Source organism: Miniopterus natalensis, chromosome 14 (assembly GCF_054644295.1).
Source record: "Miniopterus natalensis isolate mMinNat1 chromosome 14, mMinNat1.hap1, whole genome shotgun sequence".
In the NCBI taxonomy this organism is placed as follows: domain Eukaryota; kingdom Metazoa; phylum Chordata; class Mammalia; order Chiroptera; family Miniopteridae; genus Miniopterus; species Miniopterus natalensis.
Genome location: NC_142094.1, coordinates 32,346,188 through 32,370,473, shown reverse-complemented (window position 1 = coordinate 32,370,473; position 24,286 = coordinate 32,346,188). Strand labels below are relative to the sequence as shown.

At 36.4% G+C, this 24,286-nt stretch overlaps 1 protein-coding gene across 1 annotated transcript in view; it reads right to left on the bottom strand.

Annotated features, from left to right (window-relative positions):
* PCDH15 (protocadherin related 15) overlaps positions 1-24,286 on the bottom strand; it is a 900,353-nt gene that overhangs the window by 116,166 nt on the left and 759,901 nt on the right. The window contains exons 24-26 of the mRNA XM_087824418.1: positions 16,634-16,939; positions 14,572-14,796; positions 4,126-4,242 (exon numbers count right to left, since the gene is read on the bottom strand). Of these exons, the coding sequence (XP_087680544.1) occupies positions 4,126-4,242; positions 14,572-14,796; positions 16,634-16,939 (648 nt within the window). The remainder of the gene's footprint in view (positions 1-4,125; positions 4,243-14,571; positions 14,797-16,633; positions 16,940-24,286) is intronic.

Below are 24,286 nucleotides of genomic sequence, written 5' to 3'. Positions count from 1 at the left end.
AAAATTGACCATCTTTATTACTCTCTAGAGATCCACAAAAGTGCCCTTGAATGATTAAGGAGAGTGTAAAAGCCACCTGTGAAAACACTTTAAAAATAATTCCTCAGGTAGCTTGTCTGAACTCTAAAGGACTGGCATAGCTCTCAAAATCTCTACAGAGGGGATTAAAAAATGCCTCCTACTGTAATTATTTTCCATTTAGAAAAATACTCTGAAAAAAGAGGTATAGTGAGAAAATGAAAAAATCAGTATACTGATTTTTAAGCCAATTATTATTGAGAGAGAACACATAAGGTCTTTTTTTAGGAAACATTTATTTCATGAATCAATATCAAAACCTGGAAAAATAAGTCTTCAATTTCTAAATAATTCTTCCACCAATACAGGCAAATAATAAAGTTTGTCTAAATTGCTAGTGTTAAACAGGTTTCAATGACTGCTTTATTTTAAAAAGAATCTTATGAATCCTTAAAAAGCAATGAAATGATCAGAATGATACAAAAATGAAAAGGTCATCCTTTGTAGGTTCCTCATACTTTCTCGGAAATGAGCAAAATGTAAATTTCATTTATTTATCCCAATTTTTCCGTGTCCACATGCTCACAAAGGACACTGTTGTGTCAGGCATTCACCGGGCCCACAAAGAGAACTTCTATGTCATGGGGTTGGACCTGTGGCCTCAGAAAGAATAAATATATGCAAATGGAAATTACACTTGCAGTTTTCTGTTTTGTGAATGTTTGGAGTGAGACATCTCTGGTGAGCAGAAAGAAAAAGTTGGCCATTTTTAATACCCAAAATGATTAGTCATTCACTATTCACATCTCGGGTGAACTACATAATGTCAGCGCTGTCACAAAACCAAGGCAGAAAATAAAAGCCTAACAGCTTTAATTCAGTGGGGGAAAATACTTCCCTTGAAGATTTTTTTTTCTCCCTCTAGAGCACTTTAGTTTTGCAAAACAAGCATTTTATAATTCTTAATTTATATTCAGCAACAATGCTCTCTCTGGCTTTAAGAGCTTACCCTGTTTCTCCATCTGATACTTCAAAAGATTTTGCTGTTGCTATTTTCTAGTTTAAAATGGGTGATTCTCTCTTCATTCAAAAGAAACAAGATGCCTTGAAAAAAGTGTGGCCAACCTCTAGAACTGAAATTATTATTGCTGAATTGTAACAATGCCTACTAGAGAAGGGGGCAGAAACTGTGCTAAGCATTATGTATGCATCGCCCCACTTAATTCTCACAGCCCTCAAATGGCCACACTGAGGCTTACAGACTGAGACGTTTTCTCAGGGTCACAGAGAACGAAGTTTCTGAAGAACCGGCAATTTGTCAATTCTGAAGAGCATAGAAATAACCTTTAATTTGTTAATTTATTCAATTATTCAACAAGCGTTTTCTAACAGACTACTAAGTGCCAAGCACAGAGTTAGATGTGGGGATACAAACTGGAATAAGTTTTAACTCCTGCCCTCAAGGACATTACTTTCTAGTTTGGAAAAGAGACCATTAGGTAAATATAGTGTCACCATAGATACTTATAGCCCCAAGTTGTAGAACTGTCATAGGAACCCTGAACGGTAGGAAATTGAAACTATCTGAAACCATTTTCTTGTAGTTAATACATGTTTATAATGGGAACAGAGTAGAAAACACTTGGCAAGCTCATCAACAAATAGTCTGTGTTTATGGCACCAATATAAAATAATAAAATAAAAAATCAATCATAATATTTGTGTAATGTAATATTTGTTTTCTGAAATTTTTCATGGAATTGAGCTTTTATTTCAAATTGGTGTAGGTGCAGCCAGATTGGAACTATGTTTATTTAAGGGGCCCGATTTGCAGCAATAATTGGAAAACCCATGCTAATATTAGTTATACCAAAAGGTTGCAAGTGTTTCAAGGATTAAAACTGAGTCTGATATCATACATATTCATTAACCGAAATAAGGCATGCTCAGTATTCCAGCTTGAATGACTGGAATCCAGCATTAGATACTAAATGTTGAGAACTATTGGGAATGCAAACCTAAGAACTTGTTCAAAGAAATATGGAATTTGAGCCTGATAAGTTTCCATAAATGAGAAGCAGGATGTAAAAAACAGCGTCTTCCCTCTAAATAACTCATGCTTTATTAAACAGACAATGGACTAACACAACTTCTCTCACATTGGTACAGTGATCTGAATGTCAAACCAGGTGACAAGGTTACAGGGCCAAACGTGAAGTGAGGACTTTGCTGTCCTTAATAAGACTTTGGGGTCTGTCCCACATAGGTGACCAGCAGGCTTACTTTTAGTCTTTCATCATCTATACCGTTAAACTTAAATTCTGCACTGATGAAAATTTCTCTGAAATCTGAATATGCTAAGATGCTGTGTTTGCTTACACTCGTTTAATACAGTGTGTTACAGTTTCTACATGCAGTTCCTTTTTTCCTGTAAGTTTGGAATCAGTTTCTACAGAGCAAAAACTGATATGCACAATGGCCATTATGGAATTGGTGTTCAAAGCACGTCTTGAATAGAACTGAATATATATTCCTAATTTCAACGTATTTTGTATTTCTCACAGTTTACTTAAAAAGGTAGACAAGCCACCACTTTCACGTTTACCACCTCAACTGGTATGTTCAAGACTATGATGTCACTTATATGTGGAATCTGATGAAGATCATAAACTAACAAAGTGGAGAAAGACTCATGGATACAGAAAATAGACATAACTGTCAAAGGGGGTGGGGGTGGGTGAGAAAAATGAAGGGATTAAGCAAAGAGAAAGAAGACAGACTCAGGGACTCAAACAATAGTATGGTGACTGCCAGAGGGAAGGGGTGGTGGGGGAGGCAGAGGAGGGTATTGAGGGGATAAATGGTGATGGCAGGAGACTTGATTTGGGGTAGTGAACATGCAATACAATACACAGGTGATGTATTATAGAATCCTACACCTAAAACCTATATAATTTTATTAAACAATGTCACCCCAATAAATTCAATTTAAAAAAAGACTATATGAAATTTTGCCTGTCGCATTTCCGAAGATGCAATAAATGTTTCAAAGACATTTTAACACAGTCAAGGAAAGGAACTTCTCAGTGAAAGGTCACTGCTTCCGTGTTAATATCATTATTTTGCAGACCTTTCAGTCACAAAAGACTTCATACGGCTTGTCACAACTGAAGCTGAAAACTGTTAGGACTGCTCATTCACCTTTTATTAAATAAATAGGATTACATAAATACTATTTATATTAGCAATATGAAACAGAACTTTTAAGTCACTTATGGAATTCAGGTCTTTTTATATTTTCTCACTTTTCTAAAATAGCTTATTTAATATCTTTAATATTTTTTATAGTATATCAGCCACTGATTTATAGTGTGAGCTCACTCCGAGTTAAGAAAAAACATAATAAATATTATTGTATGGTTATTATGAGAATAAATAATATTTATAAAACACTCAAGTGATTTATAGAAAACTAGATATGATTACTTCTATATGCTATTTTTAATACAATAAGAGAATATCAGTAAGAAAAATTTGCCTTACTTCTGCTATAATAATGTTTTAATTAAAACCACTCAATCTTGAAAGGCAATTTGGGATATCTCAAAGAGGTACAATCCAGGATGGAAAAAGAATTCATTAAATATATTCTAAAAGTAATGTTAAGAATTTAATTTACCAAAATTAACACATTCATTGTAAGTATTATGTCATATGCTGATTTAGAGTTTGATAACAATAGCTATATATGAGTAAAATGGAAAAAAATCTGTAAGGATAAAACCTATCCTGGCTAAACTAAGGTTATGCCATTCTAAATAAAGAATCCAAATGATACTGCTTCCAAGTAGACAATTATGTCTCTATATATTTATCATTAGTATTAGCTACATTGGTAAACAGTAAATTTTTAATTCTAGTGAAACAAAAAGCGTGTCCCTAGTTGTGAAGTTCAACAGTCAGCATCTGAAATGCAGCCCGGGCCTGAGGATGCCACAGGCGAGCCGGCATAAACGTGCGAGTGGACAGTGAGATGCGCGAGCCATTCGTGGCTGCTCAAGGTCTCCCTCACTGAGCTCAGAGTGCTAATCGCCGTCTGCTACTTACAGGAGGGTCTGCATCTTCGGCATAAACGCTCGTGATCGGGGTGCCCTTGGCAGCATCTGGAGCCACGATCCCTTTGTAGATGCGTTTACTAAACACCGGAGCATAGTCATTCATATCCTGTAAAACACCACGAAGAGTTCAGAGCCTGGATTTAAACTGAGTTAGGTGCCCCATCTCTTCATACCATACAGGCCACGTGCCACCGTCAGGCTCGGCCCTCTCAGTTCCATTGCTCTCACTGCAGGATGGCACTCAGAGGAAATTGCCAGGTTCCTGTACATCATTAATGTGCATGATGCCAGTCGAAGGCCATTCCACTGGGGTAAACATCCCACCCTCACCCCCGCCCCCAAATACACCTTCTAGAGACTGGAGTAACACCTCAAATTTTCTCTAAAGATACCTCTATTGGAACGATGTATTATTGAACTTTGGAAACACTGAAAAACAAATATTATAAAATGCGTCCTTCAATGAGACAAGTATAGAAGATGGTGTTTTTGTTTGTTTTGTTGTTACCACTTTCGAACACTCTCGTGTTTCTGTTGAACTTCAAATTCTTTATAGACTTAGCCTAATGGCACGATTAGGACATCGCAAGTGCAAGGGGTGAAACTCCCTTTGATGCCATCTCACAGATTTCCAGCTGTGAGATGACTCAAGTGTTTTCCCTATAGCACGCTATAATAATGGCAAATAGGATCAGATGCTCTTATACAGAAAGCAATGATCATTTACTTAAGTTTTTTTCAAAGTCATTTCTATGTACCTTTTTAACTTGCACAACTCAGTGACATAAGCGCCTTTTTATTTCTGTAGTGTCACTCATTAAGCAAATATTTATCAAGTTCTTCCCATTTTTATGACTCAGTTCTAGGCACTGGGGATACTGTGTTGACTCAAGGAAAAGATGCCCCTGTCTTCATGTCACTTTACTGCTGTTTCTACAAGATGGTAGAAACATCAGGTAAAGATACTGATTCTACCAGATGGGTTAGTGACTTTGCCTAAATTCAACTACTTATGTGGTAGAGCTAAACTGATAAATCTGATCCCCTTGAGAGCAAGACCATTTTTCCCCCCTCGAGCATTTTATCTTTTACAGAGAACTGTATATTATTTCTTTCTCAAAAACAACTTTTATTAAATTGGCTGATTTAATTTTCTTAAATTTATTTATTTTAAAGTAATCATTATGCTCTGCATTGTTTTGGGTAATTTGGTCAAACATATTGGAACTCGAAGCAGCATCTATTAATTACCTTACTCTCCAGGTCATTTTTTTCTCACTTGTTATTAAAAACAAAAGAAGAAAATTATTCTACATAGTCTTTGATATTTGCTCTGTTACAACAATTTTCGTGTACAGTGTAAATTAGGAACACACTAATTAACTGATTATAAATACCTCTTTGCAAAGAGGTCAGGATAATTATCTATTACAATCAAATAGAGCTCGTTTTATGTTTCACCATAGAGTTGACTTCTGAGTTGTGAATATTAGGAAACCTGCAAGCTCCAATCAGAAATAAGTCTTGAGTGTAAGCAAAACTCACAAAAAAAATCTCTCTGTTTAACATATAGTACTCACACCCTCTTCCATAAAATAAGAATTCTTTTATAAATCATGAGCTTTAGAATCTGAACCGGGAAGCTGGTTCTCTATAATGAGGGCAGTGTAAGGTGCTGATCTTGAGGTTTCAGGGTATGGAGTAAATATACAAAACATTTGCAACACATTATCTCCTGCTCTTTTCAAGGGTGCTAATTACTTTTTAAAATATATATCTATCTTTATTGATTTCAGAGAGAGGAAGGGAGAGGGAGAGAGAGACAGAAACATCAATGATGAGAGAGTCATTGATCGGCTGTTTCCTGGTGCCAACTACTTTGATGAGTGAATCCTGTCATTAAAAGAGTGGAAATCCTCTTACACCTCTAAATTGTAACTTCTGAAGGTTAGAAAAGAAAGAGTCCAACACTGTAAATTTTCTGTAAACGAACTCCCAAAGTCATATGAACTCAGTAAGTTCTCATGAATTTTCTTTTTCCCCTCTCCCAGGGGACATTTGAAACCTTAATGCTACAAAGTACTTTTTGGATAATTTGACTCTTCGGGAAATAAAAAGAAGATATGATATTTTCCAATCATGTCAATACAGCTGCTACGAGTGCTGAATACAGTGGCCTATTCTGGCAGAGAAAGCATTCACTAGATTCGCCTTCTAACTGAGTGCACAGCGGTCACTTATAATCTGGCCTCACAAACTGATTAGATGCAAATCTAAGGCTGTAAATACCTGAAGACCACTAAAACCTCAATACTCCTAACTTTAGTTTGCTTGCCATTGACAGGATGAAGAATGAATCAATACAATGATTGCAGCAGTACTTCTTACGGTACATTGTACACATTTGGGGGTTACAGTCTTCTATTGTGGCTAAGATGTACAGCCTGTTGCCCCTAGTTCTCGCATAATGCAGTATATCAAATGATAACATTTATTGAAATGTAATGCCAATGAGTATAATCATTAGTTGGGTATATTTATGCTCCAAGGATGTCTGAAGAAAAATGTACCCATGATCTGCTTCTGTACAAATGCTCTATTACGCATCAAATGAAGGACAAGCTCCAATCTCCAAAAGCAAGCCCCATTCTGTGGCCCATTACTCCACTAGAGGGCAGTATTGGCAAAAAGAAACATGTCCTTTTTTGTTCTCTTAACAATTTTGTCCCTTAATAGTTTGTTTTCTGTGGTTATATTTTGTCGATCTGAACAATAACTAGTTTTCATGTTTCTAAAGTCTATTCTGAATGTTAGCATAGTTCTCAACCAGAACACCACCATGCTTTTCTTAAAAATGTTGACTAGAAAACTTACAAATTGGTCCCATGGTTCAGGCACATAAAACCACACCTGAAAGTACAGTTAGCTGGGAGGGGAAAAACATGAGTTTTATTTATTTATTTTCTAAATTAGAGCCCAAAGTAATCACAGAAATGAATTCTACTCTGGCAGATCAGAAAGTAGGTTTAAGAAAGCGTTTTTAATGAGCCTACCAGGAAAATAGAATCTTGCTGGTGGGATTACAAATTAATGGCAAGTTCTCCATAAAAAGTAAAAACTGTTCTGGATGAGCCCGGCCAGCATGACTCAGCCATTGAGCATCGACCTATGATCCAGGAGATCTCAGTTCCATTCCCGGCCAGGGCACATGTCAGGACACATGACAGGACACATGCCGGGGTTGAGGGCTTGATCCCCAGTGGGGGGCATGCAGGAGGCAGCCGATCAATTACTCTCATCATTGATATTTCTCTCTCTCCCTCTCCCTTCCTCTGAAATCAATAAAGACTTTTTTTTTCTGTTCTTGATGAAAGACTTTTTCCTGATAGAAAAGAAATAACTGGTTATGCTCTGATCATCTTTTTAAAATGATGAAAATATAGCTAATGCTGGTCCCAGTCTCTAACTCTTACCCATGCCCTGTGAGGAGACACAGGCATGTGTGCCCCTGGGTAAAGTGAGTTCTGTTATCACCCCAATACTGCCTAGTGTTAGCACCACCACGAAGAGCTGTTTGGCTGCCCTGCCCTCGGGAACCCCGTAAGGATTTTGGGGCGGGCGCCTAGTCTTCCCGGGCGGACTACACAGCTGGCTTCTCTGCCCGTTACCAGTTCTGTCCCCACCACCCCGCACCCTCTCTTTGCTGTCCCTGTTGCTGTGTCTCATATATCCCTCTGCTTTCTGCTGTTTGTTCCCTCTTGGTTTCTCTCCTGTCTTTTTGTTCTTTCTGACCTTCTCTCCCTTCTCTATGGTTCTGCATGTAGGGTCAAAAGATGCCCCACCTCCAGACAAAGCTTTTTGTTTTTCTTCTTTCTGTTTTGCATGCATCTCTCTTAAACACAGATCATAAACTTATATCAACTTTTTTTTTTTTTTTTTTTTAAATCAAGACCCATACTGGACACTTCTTTTTTAGTTGTCTAAATTTGTTTTTGTTTGATTTTGTTTTTATTTCTGAGTTTAGGGCTATTCTGAATTCTTGGGGTGTAGTATATCTCTGATGCAGAGGTAATCAAGGTCATGCTTTGCCACAAGCACCAACATGCACAGTAGGGCTCTCAGTATACAAAATATGCACGGAGCTCCTACTGGGCATTAGGCGGTACTTTGGGTGCTGGGGCTGTGGTTACCACCAACGAAGGCACAATACCTGCTGGTACTGAGGTTACAGTTTAGTGTGGAATGCAAAAATAAAATAAATAATGTCAACTGTGATGCATGTTATAAAAGAGAAAGTGCAACTATATGATGAGAGTGTAGAGCAAGAAGTTTAACTAAATTTAACATAGGATGTGTTTCTGTTATCTGAGCGACTGCCCCCTCACTCATGCAGCCTTTCCAAATTGATAGTTAGGTTAGAGGAGGGTAACCCTGTGCGATGTTGACAAGCCCAGCGATTTAATACATAATTCCATTCCCTTCTAGCTTCCCTTTGCTGTAATATTATGTGGGGGAAAAGGAGTTGATACATTTTTGGAATTTTTTTAAGCCATGACATTATGGTAAGTTGGGACAATAATTGCATATTCTGAGCTCAAATCTATGAGCAGATCTTAAGAATATCACCCTATTTTAGACTTTCTCAAAAATGCATAATAGTTATGTATGTGTGTACATGTGTGTGTTTGGTTCAGTTTTACTGTCTATCAGGCAAATGTTAGGTGTATTAAATTTATCAGCTCCATTAATATGCCTAAAATATGTTAGTTATTGTTATTGCTATTATTCCTATTTTACATAATAAGAAAGTGAAGCTAAGAGAGATTAAATTTCTCATGGTTATCCAGAAATAAAGGATAGAGCTATAATTTAAATCTTGTATATCAGATCCTAAAAGCCTCATTCTGATATGTGGAGGCAAGGAGAAAGAGCACCAGCAAAGTTGTCAGGTGATTATATGGAAGATGACTTGAGTGGGATTTTCATTTTAAAAATCCACATGTAACTTTTAAAATATCTCTTTCCAATAATATTTTACAGTTTTAAAAATTCTTCCAACTGGCTACCACACTTTTATCCTGTCAATCTGGTGAGCTTCTAAACATTGTATAATGCTAATTTACTTCCCTGAAGATAATTTTTATAATTATTCACAAAGCACTACTTTTTTGTAAAAAGAGAGTTGTAGCTATATTCTTAAAACAGCTTATTCAATATTTAACCCTAGAAATAGCTATTTTCACTAAACCCTAATCATATTTTCACCCCAAATTGCATTCTTTGAAAAATTAATTCTATCAGAAGCTTTACAAACAAAAAGAATCCCATGACCAACTATAGGAAATCGCTTTTTTCTTCTTCTTGAGATTTACAATATACATTAGGATATGCAAGGCCCCTATATGAAGGTCTATGTTTACTTTTGTATAGCCCAGTGTTTCCCAAATCCATTTGTATCTGAAACACCCATCACCATCTCGAGGAGCTAGTGCTCTAAGAAATATACCCTCAGAGACCCGGAAGATATTGAGATATTAAAGGCACAGACTAATACTGTCTGGAATATTGTCTGACTTTGCTGAATTAAAGTTTTCAGAGAATATACTGAAGAGTCGAATATATCAAGCATGCTTCCCAAATGTGACCTCCAGTTCATCCAGGCAAAGGTAGCAGCTAAAGCAATGGTGGGCCTGGGAATTCATGGCAGTGCCTGTGGTTAACTAGCATCAACAAGGCTTGACAGCACCTTTTGTCCCCACTAGGAGGCAGTACAACCTTGGAGACTTGTGGCAGAAGCAAGCCTGTCTCATTTTTTTGGCAGGCAGGGGGAAATGGGATAATCCCTCAACGTTAAAAGGGTAAAATCTCTGGGCATACACATTTTTATTTTTTTCCTCTTCTTTGGTTCTGTAGAGGGAATAGGGCACATCTTCACTGTAAAACTCTAGAACAGCAGAGTATGCAGATACACTAAGAAACTACCTGACCCAGCCAGTGACATGCCCTCCCTGATGTATTCACATTCTTTCAACTTCCTGGTTAATATATCAGAACAAATACACTAACCAAGAATATAACAATGCAGAATAGACTAGAGGGAAACATTTGAAGACTATAGCCCAAAACAAGTATGGCTCCAGGTCAACCAACTCTAAGGGGAAAATCAACTCAAAGTTGTAAAAAAAAAAAAAAAAAAAAAAATCACTCTGAGAACACACTCCCACTAATTAATTCATTGAAATCATCTTTAATTCAATATCCCCCTTCCAGAGGATGGGAAAAAATATGCTGTAACTTTGGAAATGTCCAGAGTATCTTATCTGTTCGAGTCCTGGACAACCTCCTGGTCTCTGATACCATAGCCCCTCTCACCTAGTCAATACTAGGACCCCACCAATACTCCACCATGGAATATCAGTGGCACATCGTCACCTGCCAGGTGCCCAGAGTTCGGCAAATGACACCTTGATACTGGATATTGAATTTCTATCTAGAAAAACTAGAAAAGTGTATTTTCTATATTCTCTGGATTTAGAAACATTTCTTTTCTTCCTGCAGGAGAAAACCTCTTTGAAAGATAAAATGCTAACTCCATCTTGCAAGACTCATTGTATTTCCCAACAACCTTGGCCCTTACAGGTAGTATTTCCACCTATTCCTGGCTACTCCCCCACCTGCACCCACTAAGCCAGGAAAACAAAACCAGTTGCACCCAGTGTCCTTCCTGCACAGAAGCGTCTCCCTCACTCTTTCTCCTACTCCTACGCAGCCATTCTATCTAAAGTTACAATCATCAAAATGACTTAAGTCCATTTTTTCTTGGACAAGTTCTTTACACTCCTCTTAATGTTGCCAAATATTGTATATCCACTGACATATTTCAACTTTCCTGGCTTGTATTCAGCTTTTGGCTTGTTATAGAAAACAGACCTTTACTTTCGGTGTATTTTTTATTATATGTTAAAATTCAGTGTGTAAGGTCTGATTTTTCTCTGAAATTGATGTTTTAAACAGTTTAGAATTTTATTTTCATTTTCCAGAGATTCATTCATATCATCTAATTTTCTGTTATCACTGATTCTATTCTTCTAGGTATTCAATAAATGTACAATGAAACAGGCCTTGTTTTATCAATATTCTACAAAAACTTTGCAATAAAAACACATATTATTTGTATGATCATAATTGGCTTTGTTTTGGGCCTTTAAAATGTGACACCAAAAGAGCTCTTTGCAGGTGTCTGTCACAGAATTTTATTTTCTTACTACTGTGAAAACACTTTTCCTGCTGAATATTACTTCAATTTCCCCATTCTAACTCCAATTTTAAATGAATTTGATGGACTAGAGATAAAACACTAAGTGTATCTCTATTTTTCTTCTTTACAAAAGAAATTATTTTTCTGCTCACTTTCAAAGAGAGATCTTCAAGATGCTTTCCCTGAGGTGACTATTTTGAGTAGAAATATCTCTTAGCAAATACCATGCAATTATGTTATCAGCAAAGCAGCTTGTCAGTACTGCAAGTAAACAAACCAATAGCAGGAAATTTGAAAGCTTAGGGAAGATCTACATATGTGGAGAAATGAGAATTCTATTCCATTCTCTTTTCAAAACAAACAAGTATGATAGTAGATGAGACACTTTTAAAGTTCTCTTTGTGATAATCTCACCCTGAGTGATTAGGAGAAAGGAAAGCAAATCGCAGTCTGCCCTTGGGAAAATATTCCTCAGATGTTTTTATGTTTTAAGATTTGGTTTAAATGTACAATAAATCAGAAATAACTTTGTATAGGTCAAGAAGACTTAGCCAATCAATTGGTTTGACTTCTCCAAATAAGGTAAAGCAACTGAAAAAACAAATTAGATCAAACCTCTCCTATTTTTGAAGAAAAATAAGCCCATCAATGAGCAACTCTTCCCACATGCTAAGAAGCCTTGAGTGATACCCCTGTATTACAAAAAAGGGGTGCTCAGGCAACAGGGAATGAATTTTAAGAGGCTTGAGCACAGACAAAGAATGAGGCTTATTGAGTGCAATCTTGCTTGTTTGGATTCAATCAGACTCTAATGACTTCCACTATCAAACAAAGTCCAAGCCAAAGAAGAATTCACGCAGTCATGTGAATATAAAGGTTTGTAATTTTCTAATATCAACCACATTCATCCTGGAGAAAGGACCTTTTTTTTAAAAAAAAAATATATCTTTCTTGATTTCAGAGAGAGGAAGGGAGAGGTAGAGAGAGAGAAACATCACTGATGAGAGAGTCATTGATCAGCTGCCTCCTGCACGCCCCCTGCTGGGGATCGAGCCTACAACTCGGGCATGTGCCCTGACCCGGAATCCAATGGCCATCTCCTGGATCCTAGGCTCAACCGCTGAGCCATGCTCAGCTGGGCCCATTTTTTATTTTAAATGTTTTTAATGCTCAATTCCACTGAACTATATGGGTAGGCAAGAGAAGACCAGGGTAAGATGGTCTACATTTTTCACCTGCTCTAAAAGCCATTTTGCTATAGTTAGTTTTTGCGGATCAGTCTTATCTTAGTCTTTTTCATCTTTCCCTATCACAATATCTTCATAACCACCCATATTACCATGTTCCTAAAATGTTCTTGTAAACAGATTTCTAAATTTCTCAGTGTCGTGCCACAGCAGTATTTCAGAATATGAATTGAAGCACCTCAGGCCGTCGGAGGTTTTTGTTATCCCTTCATACTTCCCCAGGCTACCAGCATTTAAAATCATTGTTTCAGGGGGAAAAAGAGACACAAACGAGAAGGCAGGTGACCTGAGAAAAGATTTTGAAAGTTCAAATTCTGAGTCCCAAAGATAACTTAACACTCAATACAATTTTAACTCCCTGAAATAGATCCATTTCCCACTACCTGAAAGAGATTCATTTCTTAGGACAGAGAGACACAGAGTGGATGTAAGTACAGAGTGGATCTCTGAGAAAGAAGGAATTCAGGCCCTAATTAAACTCTCCAGGCAGGTCTAAGGCATCTGGAAATGGAAGGGACTTATGTTCCCCTTTCCAAGGTAGCTTAAAGGAGACAGCAGGATTCTAGGGAAGAAATGGCATCAGGCGGTACTGGCAGATAAACCTCAGCCAAGTGTAAAGAAAAGGCAATGGAATATCCCACTCTGACTGCAGGATTATCTTAAAACAAAACAAAACAAAACAAAAACAAACAAACAAAAGATACAGACCCAAAGATCTTACAACCAGGTATATTAAAGCATTTACTTACATGATATAGTTATGGTAATTAAATATATTGGTTAAATCTTTAACAATCTTCTATATTCTCATATTGATATTCTATTTTCTAACAAAACCAATAGCATTATTTTTATTTTTTTTTAACTAAAGTTACTTATCAATAACTTTACTGATAAGTTACTTATCAGTTAATCATCAAATAGAAAAATCAAGAAAAGACATGATTTTTTAAATTCTGTCATTCATACATTGCAGTGCCCTATAAAAATGAGCATTGTAGAAAAGTTACCTATGGCCTCATGTACCTTATGTAGAGAGTTCTTTAATGAAAGCACCTTTCAAAAATTAAAGTCATCCCCAGAACCTGACTTTCTCTTATTCTAGGCAGAAATGCATCTATAGAAATGCATTTATGATGCTTTCCCCATAGGAAAGGTGCTCCTTTGGGAAAGAGCAGAGAAATCTGAAAGTTTAGTATGCTGCTCAGGTGACCTTTATATACACTTGAGAACTGATATAATATTATATCATATATATATATAAAACACTTGACAACAGATGAATCTTTTTCTCATGTCTTCTTTTAAAGGCGCACCTTGAAAATCACTGGAAACCCAAAAGGTTGAAGGTTCCATGCTCTTTTAGGCAACCATTTGGCACAGGGTATTATAATGAAAAACAAACTTAAAGAAGTCAAAGAAATCTCAGAGATTATAGAAACAGTTGAACGAGAACTTGGTTGCAATTTCATCTGACCCCAAAGCTTGTTTCATTCCAGAGTCTTGGGTTCTAAACTAAACTAATTAGTTCTGGAGGCTTAGTATCATTCAGAGTCATTTTATTCTTTAATTTTTTTAAAATGGAAGGGTTTGGATAAAGTTATTATCTCTACTGCTGTGGCACTTGGACTAAAGTGTAGGCTGGAGAAATGATAATTCATTGAAGTCACAGAGCTAATGGCAGACTCAGGCAGCCACAGTGTTTGAATTCATTTTAAGCGTTTCCTTCAAATTTATCTCTTATAGCTAAACGATATCATTATTTCTCAAGTCTTCATAAATATTTCACATTTAAAAATCTATGTTCTGGGTCTGTTACTTCTCTTATGAATTGTTGCACTAAATATTATACTTATAGTATAAAAAACAGAAGCTACAAGTAGCTCTCTACTTGCAAAGTAGGCAACGAGAGGCCACCAGTGTTCCTTACCTTCACTATCACTGTGACAGTGGCGATCCCAGGCGGCATCGTTCCGTAAATATCAAAGGCCTCCACTAGAAAAGTGATGCTTGCTTCCTGGTCTGGAAACGACTCATAGTCCAAACTCCTTAAAAGGGAGAGTTCTCCTGAAAATGGATGTAGTGCAAAAAGGTGCTTCACTTCTGGGCTTCTTATCCGATAAGACACATTTGCTCCAAGATCAACATCTGTGGCCTGCAACAAGTTAAGCAGAAGAATGGTTATATCTGTGGCATTACCAAACTAGAGAAATGAAAGACTGACGGAAGTCATGGGACAGTGCTTAGGCCAGCATACATTTAATAACAACCAAAAGTCATGCTACAGAGAAAAGCACTTTTGTCAGGTAGTTTACCAGAGAGAGGGAGGAGAGGAAGAGAGAAACAGAGACAGAGACAAGAGATTTCTGTCCTTGTTGATCTTATTACTAAATTCATTTTACATAAAGAATCACTAATTAAAAGAATCATACCACAGTAAATAAATAAGTATTGTCACACTTGATTATTATTTCTTGCTGATCATAAAACCCTGGAAAATGATATTTTAAATAAAAACAAATTTATTGAGTGATTTCCATAAACACACTAGGTTATTAAAACACTGTAAGAAAACTGAAAAAATATATAAATAATAAATTTATCTCACAGGTATCCTATAATACATTTGTAGAGATCACTCTATTATAATTCCCTTCATTTAATATTTGTAAGTGGTTATGGGCAAGATACTACAGAGATGCACAGATGAATCAAGGTGCAGTTTCTGCCCTCCAGGTGACTGTCTCAAAGAAATAAGACACAAATACCAAAATCAAAGAAATAAAGTGATATGTCACTTAAAGTTGTTCAAAATTGGGAATGATATCTATTAGCTGACAGGATAAGTTTTTTGGTGTTTTTTTTTAATACATCTTTAATGATTTCAGAGACAGGAAGGGAGAGGGAGGCAAAGAGGTAGAAACATCAATGATGAGAGAGTCATTGACCCCCTTTCTCCTGCACGCCCCACACTGGGGATCGAGCCCACAACCTGAGCATGTGCCCTGATCGGGAATCGAACCACGATCTCCTGGACCCTAGGTTGATGCTCAACTGCTGAGCCATGCTGGCTGGGCTGAAAGGTAGGTTTTCATGCAGGTTGTGTAGGATAACTATTCAGTAGCACAGGCTGGCAAAGGCTACTGTGGTAGAGGAAACGGAACGGGGCAAGAACAGCACTGGGAAGGTGAGGGTTAGGCTCTGCCATGCAGTAATGCAAAACCTCCTATGTGAACGTCTAGCCTTGGCTCCCTTTAATCAGTTATCAATATCACAAAGAGAAAGATTTTATTATTTTATTCTCCTGCCTAAAATCTTTCTTGTTTTCCATTCCATTTTGGATCGTCTCCAGTCTCCTTAATATGGTGAGAAGGACCTACACACTTTCCAGTTTTTTAGCCCCTGGTTCTCTCCTCTGGGATTTTGAGCCGGTTCTTTCCACTGCCTTGGACAGTCTTTCTTCCTCTTTGCTAGAATAACCCTTACTCTGCAGCCCACCATTCAGAAAGCACCTTTCTCCAGGAAACATTCTCTTTGATTTCATGATTAGGTCAAGAGCTCCACCTGTGATCTCCCAAGCCCCTCGTAATCGAGGACCCCTATTTTAATTACCAGCTTACTTGTCTGTTTGCTATACCAGACCAAAAACTCAACGAAGGCAGAAAATATAGACTATTATGTTGTCTATTATCACAATAAATAAACAGCATTAACTTTTAAATTTATAAAACCTATTTGGATTTGTTATTTAATTTCTTACAAATGCACCTTTTCTCCCCTTAATTTTTGATCTATCCCTAAAAGTAGAGTTGTTAGATTTTTTAAAAAAATGCAGTATTTAAGAGATACTTATATTAAAATTTATTCATTGTTTATCCGCAATTAAAATTTAACTGGGAGTGTTATTTTTTGATTTGATAAATCTGGCAACCTTGTCCTAAGGGCTAATCTTATAATGTGTAGTTCATGAAATTAATGCTTCTCCCACCCACCTCTACTCGAAGGAAGGTGGTCCCAGCTGGCAGGTTCTCTTCAACGACAACAGTGTATGTTGAGTTGGTGAACACAGGACTGTTATCATCAATATCCAAAACCTTGATGGCCACTGTTAGAGTTGAATGACGAGGGTGTACCGCTCCGTCGGTTGCCACAACAAGAAGTTCATAGTAGTCCCTGACTTCCCTGTTAAGCTTCACTGTTGTGTAAATGCTCCCATTGGGTGTGATGCGAAAAAGGTGATTGAAGTTACCCAAACTATAGTACACTTGGCCATTTATTCCAGCATCAGGGTCAGTTGCCTAATTGAAATTAAAAACAAAGAAATTCACAGAGTACATTTTGTTAAGCTTTTTTCACATTACATATTGTTATGTTTTCCTGCTAGAAGAGAATAGTTGATGAAGTATGGCATATTTCTAACCAATATTCTTTTTTTCTATAGGGAGAATTCTAAAAAGATAATGAGAATGTAATCAAAAGTCTAGAACATGAAAAATATATAGTTTAATATTCTTCATTTAAAATGAGCATAACTTATAAGTTGATAATATCAGTAGCAATCACAATATTATTACAGAAAACTCTCATTACAAAAATATTGAATTTTCCTCCTTTATAATTTCTTTAATAGATTTTGAATTCTAAAGTAAGAAAATCACATTCCGTTTATAATTAATTTAACATAACTTATTAAGTGACAACTTAAGATTAAAAAAAAAAAACCAAAACCTCCCACAAAACTTTACTTTTTGTCTAAAATCACTGATAAAGTAACTAGAAAAATGTAATTTAGTGAAATAAATAGGTCTTATTTCAGAACACTAACACTATTGAAAGTTTCAGTGACTTTTTCTGCCTGTGGGTATTTTTTAGTCAGCAAATCAATCACTTATGTAATCAGTAATTTAAATGATTGTTGCTCAAGTTATGCTTTTATTCAGCAATACACTGGAAGGTTTATTATGATAGAATGATTTAATTTGACTAACTCGGCTGTGTGTATCTGTGTGTGTGTGTATGTGTTGGGGAAGTCTCGTTGTATGTATTGTCCTATATATGTCCAGCTGCTTAACTAATTTCTCCAATAAGATACCTAAATATACCTGTATTAGTTTTTTATCGCTGTCATAACAAATTACTACAAATTAAGCCACTTACACAATACAAGTTTATTATTTCACAGTTCTTTAGATCAGAAGTTCAACATGGGTCTCGCCAGGCTGAAATCAAGGTACAGGCAGATATATAATAAATTATTTCATTCATTATATATCTATTGTTTGGTTGTATTTTGTTTCTTCCTGGAGGCTACAGGGAAAGATCAATTTCCTTGTTCTTTTAAGTTGTTAACAAAATGTAGTTCCTTGAGGTTGTCAGACTGATATGCACACGTCTAGTTTGGTTGTCCCGTGAGGACCATTCCCAGCTTCCAGAGGCCACCCACATTCCTTGGCTCATGGCACATTCCCTCCACCTTCGAAACAAACAGTGGCGAGTCAAGTCTTTCTCACACTTTTGAATCTCTCCTCTTTCTTCTTACATGTCATCTCATCCTGTGTATGAAGCCCAGCTATAGGCTGTGAACCACGTGGCCTATTAAATAACGAGGTCCAAGACATAACGGCATTTACAGAAAATCTCTATCTAGCCATAATATGCTTCCACCCCCTGTAAAATATCTCAAGCCTAATCATACTGGTCCCAGTCACCATCCCCTGTAGCTTAGATTGCTAATACTTCTTCATTATTTCCCTTCAGCTATTTCTCTTCAGAGAGATGTTTTCATAAAAGGGTAAGCAATGACACCTGTCCATCCTCTGTTAATCTTTTCAATGATTCCCATTGCCTTGGGCAATATTCAAACCTTTAACACAGACAAGAGGTTCCAGATTAAATGCTGACTTCACTAAGTTCCAGAATACTGCAAACCTCTCCCGCCTCCAAGCTTCTCTGGAAACCTCTGCCCAGAGGGCTCTGCGAACTGTTCCCCAGGCTACTCCCCACTCATCTTTCCAGTGTCAATTTAGCATCATTTCCTCAAAGCAGTTTTCTATGGCTTCTGAAGTGGAAATTGGAACCTCCTGTTACATGTGTCAATAGCTTTACATACCTGTCATTTATACCACTTTTAGTCGTTTTAATTACACATTTATCAATGTGATTATTAGTTTTAACACTGGCCTCCCTTTTCACAATGTGAGCCATGGGTGTATGGTCTGGAATTGTTTTTTTCTTTATTTTTCAATGAATGCTCAGTGCCTATTGGAGTGCCTGGCACATAGTAGGCATACATTCAATATTTAAGTGCATAGATGAATTATATATTAACATATAAATGAATGTATTAATACTGCTACAGAATTCTTAAAATTATTTTATTCATTATATATCTATTGTTTGGTTTTACTTTAGTGTATAGTTGTTGCTTTATCATTCTATGTGATTTTGACTAAGAATCTTGAAGCAAACATTTTGTAATTATTAGGACTGCATCTGAGACTCTGATCAGTTTTGCATTACTACTAATTACTGGTCTATGGTGAAAAATAGCATTTTTTAAAGTACATAGTGGTATTTTGTCATGATCAAAACAAGGGTATGCCAACAAGAAAATATCTGTGTCCTTTCAATATTTTGTAGAATGACAGAGGGACTACGCACGTTAAGGTGGTGAAAGACCATATTATATATAAAGAAATTGCTGATTAGTTTCAGTGTTTCTAGTACACATATTTTAATGTCATTAACTTTGGTCTGTCATTGGTTCTATGTCTCAGATATCTCAACTATAAAGTAAAAGATTCGAAGTAAAATTGCTGTTTTGAATCTCTTTTCCTATTATTACACATCAGAGATGAAATTAGCAAACATAGAGCGGATCATCAATTATAATGTGAATAAAACACCCTATAGCAACTCAGACACAAATCTAGTAGAGACAGAAAAAATAAAAACAGAATGTTTGTGAAAAGCAGGGCTATTTCCTTCCTTTTCTATATCTTAATTAAGGAGAATAAATAGGGTCATGTAAGTTAGGTGACATGGGCTGGCTAAGCAAGCTAATTTCATTTCTTTCCTATTATAGATGAGTATGTGTATGTTAAACAAGATAACCAAACGTAAAGTCCCTTATTATTGGCAGTGCTGTCAAGAAGTTTGCATTGATGGTTAGTATCTAGCCAAGGAGCTCAGTGTGCGAAACCATTTATCTTCCTAGAAATCAATTAAAAGTTAATTAAGACTGTTAATAAGAAAAATCACACATCTTTCTTCCTTTGGACTACATCAAAGCAATAAACAGCAATAGCTTTAACTTTATAATCATCTGTCCATGGTTAACACATTTTGTAATATACACCTTACTGTGGGGCCTGATTTGCAGCTAATCTTTGAGTGCATATTTTTGGGAAATTAGCTGATAGTTTGCAGTCAAATAAATATCTCACTGGCCAAAATTTTGAATATCTGCTAAAAAACAAACAAACCAAAAACCCCCCAAAACTTCTGGAAAACCTTAATCATTAAAATCAAAGTTAGAATATATGAGAGACAGCTAATAATTACTTAAGAAAGAAATCAGATCATGTAAAAGGGCATTTATTGAACAAGACTTAGTGAATATTTGTCGTGGACAAATTTTTTGTGATTTTTAAATTTTTCCATCTTTTTTTTTTTAATTGTCAATTTTAACTTTTTAAAAATTTATTTCAATCACAGTTTACACCCTGAGCATGATTTTAGACTATATCCTTTAAAAAAAAAGCAGGACAGTGTATTTCTTACATATTTTACTCACCCTTGCTGTTTCCCCTCATTATTTTCAAGGGTCTAGTATATGCTTTTTCTCATCAATAAAAGTAGAAGCCCATTACCGGGGTACCTGGAAGGGGGCTACAGATTCCATAGAGCTCTACAAGTTTCCTGCATGGGTGGAATATATTGGGATAAAAACTCAAATCTGTACCTCTTTTATCGAGAAATCTCTGGGTAGGTTACTTGTACCTTTTTTTAATGATTAATTCCAATTTAAAATATGGGTTATGCTCATGCCCCATTCAGATGAATGATTTAGATATAAAATCCTCTCTGTTTATTCTCACAACAATCAGGTACATGCAAAATACTCTGAGAACAAAAAGAAAATACAGCTATTAGAAAAGGTATGAACTACCAGGTAGCGCCTATGAGCCCAGCGTGAGGCTGAGATGGAGCTTGACTGTACTTTTTGCTTGCCTTTTACAGCAATTCGAGAGGCTTGCATTTTTCTCTCACCTTGAATTGGAAACCATCAAAGTTGTTGAGCAAAAAGGTCAGAAGGAGAAGCTGAGCAATGCATCGTTAATGACATTACTAATGGAAATTCTTTATCTAAGAACCTGAAAAAGATATAAAGTAGTTGTCCTTATTTCTTGACAGAAGCTGAGCTCTTTCAAGGGCTGTGATTACTAAAGAAGAGGAGCCATTTAGTGACTCAAGATGCCAGTAAATTTTCCTCTCTCCACAAAAATGCCTCATATTTATTATTGAACAAAGGCAAATAGACTCATGGGTTAGATGGTAACAAGTGTACTTGAGCTCAAATCACTAAAAACATAAACAGACTGGATAGTTTTTTATCAAATATTGGAATTCTCACATATTGAATCTCTAGGAATCTAGAAAATATTTCTGTATAAACTAGCTCCAAGTTAAAAGCCCAGGTCTTTCCCCTACTAAGTTTATTGCCTCTGGTGATTCGATCACTCTAGGCTCTACCTTTCATCTAAAAAATGGTTATGAAAATAAGTGCTTCTCTCACTACCCCAATGAGAACTGAACACATTTAAAAACATGCCTGGTCATATTAAATAATCAATAATAAAATATATGCTTATTGTTATTAATGTTTTCAATTCTACTTCTGTCATAAAATTCTTTAAAAATATTTTTTGGCAGAACAAGTCAGCCTATTTTTTACTTGGCTTATGATCATGTTTAACCTGGCAGAGTGAATCTATTAGGTTCTATTAACTTTGTTGTTGTCAAGATTTTCTGAGAATTTTGGTTTCTGTATTTATTAAATAATTCCATGTGTGAAAGATCACCAAGCCTGTTCATGTAGTGTTTTTAGTGTAACAGATACAAATATAGAAAAACTTATATCATCAGAGAATAAGTAACAGAAAGAAAAGTTCACTTTAGTTATTACAAGAAATAATGATGAAGATTCAAGGCCACTAATACATAGAATACATAAATTCAGGTAGTATCAGACACATGATAGAGGAATTTCAATGACAAAGTGCATCTGAAGATTTTATGGACATTGCCCTACTGAGAAATGTTTGCTATGTCTGGCCGAAAAAAAAGAAATCAATTGTATCTTTGAAAAAATAAAAAATGTATTCCATTTGAAAGTAAAAGAGATTAGATGATAACTTCCAATTACATTTAAAGTAATTTCATCAGGGATTAGGAAACAAATGTGAGTGACAATGACCTGATTATAAATTGTGAGGCTCTTACAGTCATTATAGCGAGAGGTGAAAGGGGTATAAGAGTTATTTCACATTAAACATTTCCTTACTTGTCATAACAACAGGAAGCCACCCTTCCAAATATAAATGGATAAATTCTACCCAGAGAAATCAGTAAATAGTGTTTTCCCACAAAAAATGTTTGACAGCTGCCCATATTTTTCTCCAAAACTATGTCTTTCTTTAGTGTTTTTGAAGCCTTTCCACTCTAGGATAGAGCAAACCTCATGCAAACTGTACTTAAGGGCTTAGGAATTTCTGTGGGATGCCTTCCCTTGCTCCTTCATGTCAAGACAGCTGTCCATCCACGGAGACTCCATCATTCTGTATTTACTTAGATCTATAGCATAATATAATTGCCTGCGTACCTGCTTGTCACCTACACTATATTTCATACAATTTGAGGACAAGAAATATGCATCACTCACAGCTGACTTTAATGCCTATTCTTCATAAATGTACACTAAATATCTGCCAAATGTTCAATTAAAGACTTTCTTTTCTCAAGTAGGAGATGCCTTAATCAATGTTTTGTTGAATCTAGTAGCCGTAGCCACAGCAAATACTCCTAGTTACACAATAAATTACATTTTATTCTAACATCCAAGGCTCCGTGTGACTTTGTCCTAACTTATTTTTATGCACTAATCTCCCACAACAAACTATGTTTTAGTCAAAATAGTTTATTTATTGCACCGGTCAGCTTTGAAACAACTCTAATCTCTCTGCGGCTTACCTTGACTGAGGTTTATTTCTCACCTAAGCTGCATCCCTTGCGAATTCCCTGCAGCTCTGCTCTGTATCATCTTTACTCCAGGAAGGAGCTGGAGGAGCAGCCTCTATGGAAACAGGCTGCTCGTGTGGCCTGGGCTGGGGGCGAGGGGACGTCGCCAAGCCACAGCTTTGAAAGCTTCTGCTTGGAAGTGGAATATATCACTCCCACTTCATTGGTCAAGACAAATCTTATGTGACCAGGGCTGATATCATGGGGTGGGGTAAGTACCATCCTCTCACGGTGTGGGACAGCAGAAAACTGGAAGCAATAATATCGTTTACCACCCTCATTGTCCTTGAAATGAACCATGTTTTCTCTCCCCTTCCTCATGGTCTTCGGTTTTTCAATTATTTCTAATTCTTTAAAAACTACCTCTAATTTTACTCCTCTTCTTTCGGGGAAGCATCTTCTTTCCATATAACCTCTGACCCCTCTTGCACTAGGCACAAACCACTATCTGTTGTTATTTCTGTATGTTGTGCAATTAAATATGTGACCTAAAAATTACAGATCATCCACTGATTATACAATGGGAGGCACCAATAGGAAAAAGAACCTGTGAGCTGCTTGGCAAAAGAATCTACAATGTATGAGAAGTGGAAAGTTTAGGCAGGGGTGAAAATAAGAAATATAATTTATAAAAAGAGACAGCAAGCAAAAGGAAATAAAAGTATCTCCCAAGAATTGGGTGATATTTAATTCAAATGAACTAAGAGTGTCAAATTAAGCAAGCCAGTTTAAATGGTTACAACACGGCCTAGAGTTCTCTTAATGATAGAATACAAATTAAGTCCAGGTGATAAAATAGGAAGCCTGAGGAAGAGGCCATGTAGCTCTGTACTAAATTTGTTACATATCCATTTGTCATATAATGATGAACAGCAACCAGAGCACAGGACTTTGATGCTTCAGGAAAACAGTTGTCAGGTTCATATTCACACAACAAACAAAACAGTGTTTTATGTTCATTAATGTCTTCATATAGTGAGTTGTCTTGTCTCTTTCTCAAATATTCCCTATATTATTAGGAGGGGAGAAGAAAATCTGTGAAGACTCATTCCATGATTTTCATATTTTCCCCCCGTCGTAGTTGATAATTCTGTTCTGTGAATTTGGTGTGTATTATACATCTTTGTGTGATGGTGGAAAGTCATATACTAGAATTATGTTCTCTTTCCTCACTTCCTACTTTTCCTTCTCCAAGATCTTCAGCCTCATCTTTTTTCTACAAATATGGACGAGACCCTAAATCTAAGTGCATTTTGCTAAACTAACCACTGTTGTCTCATGTCTGCATTATTCTGCATTATTCAGTCACGGATCTTCCCCCAGCTTCCCAACCTGACGGCTCTCTG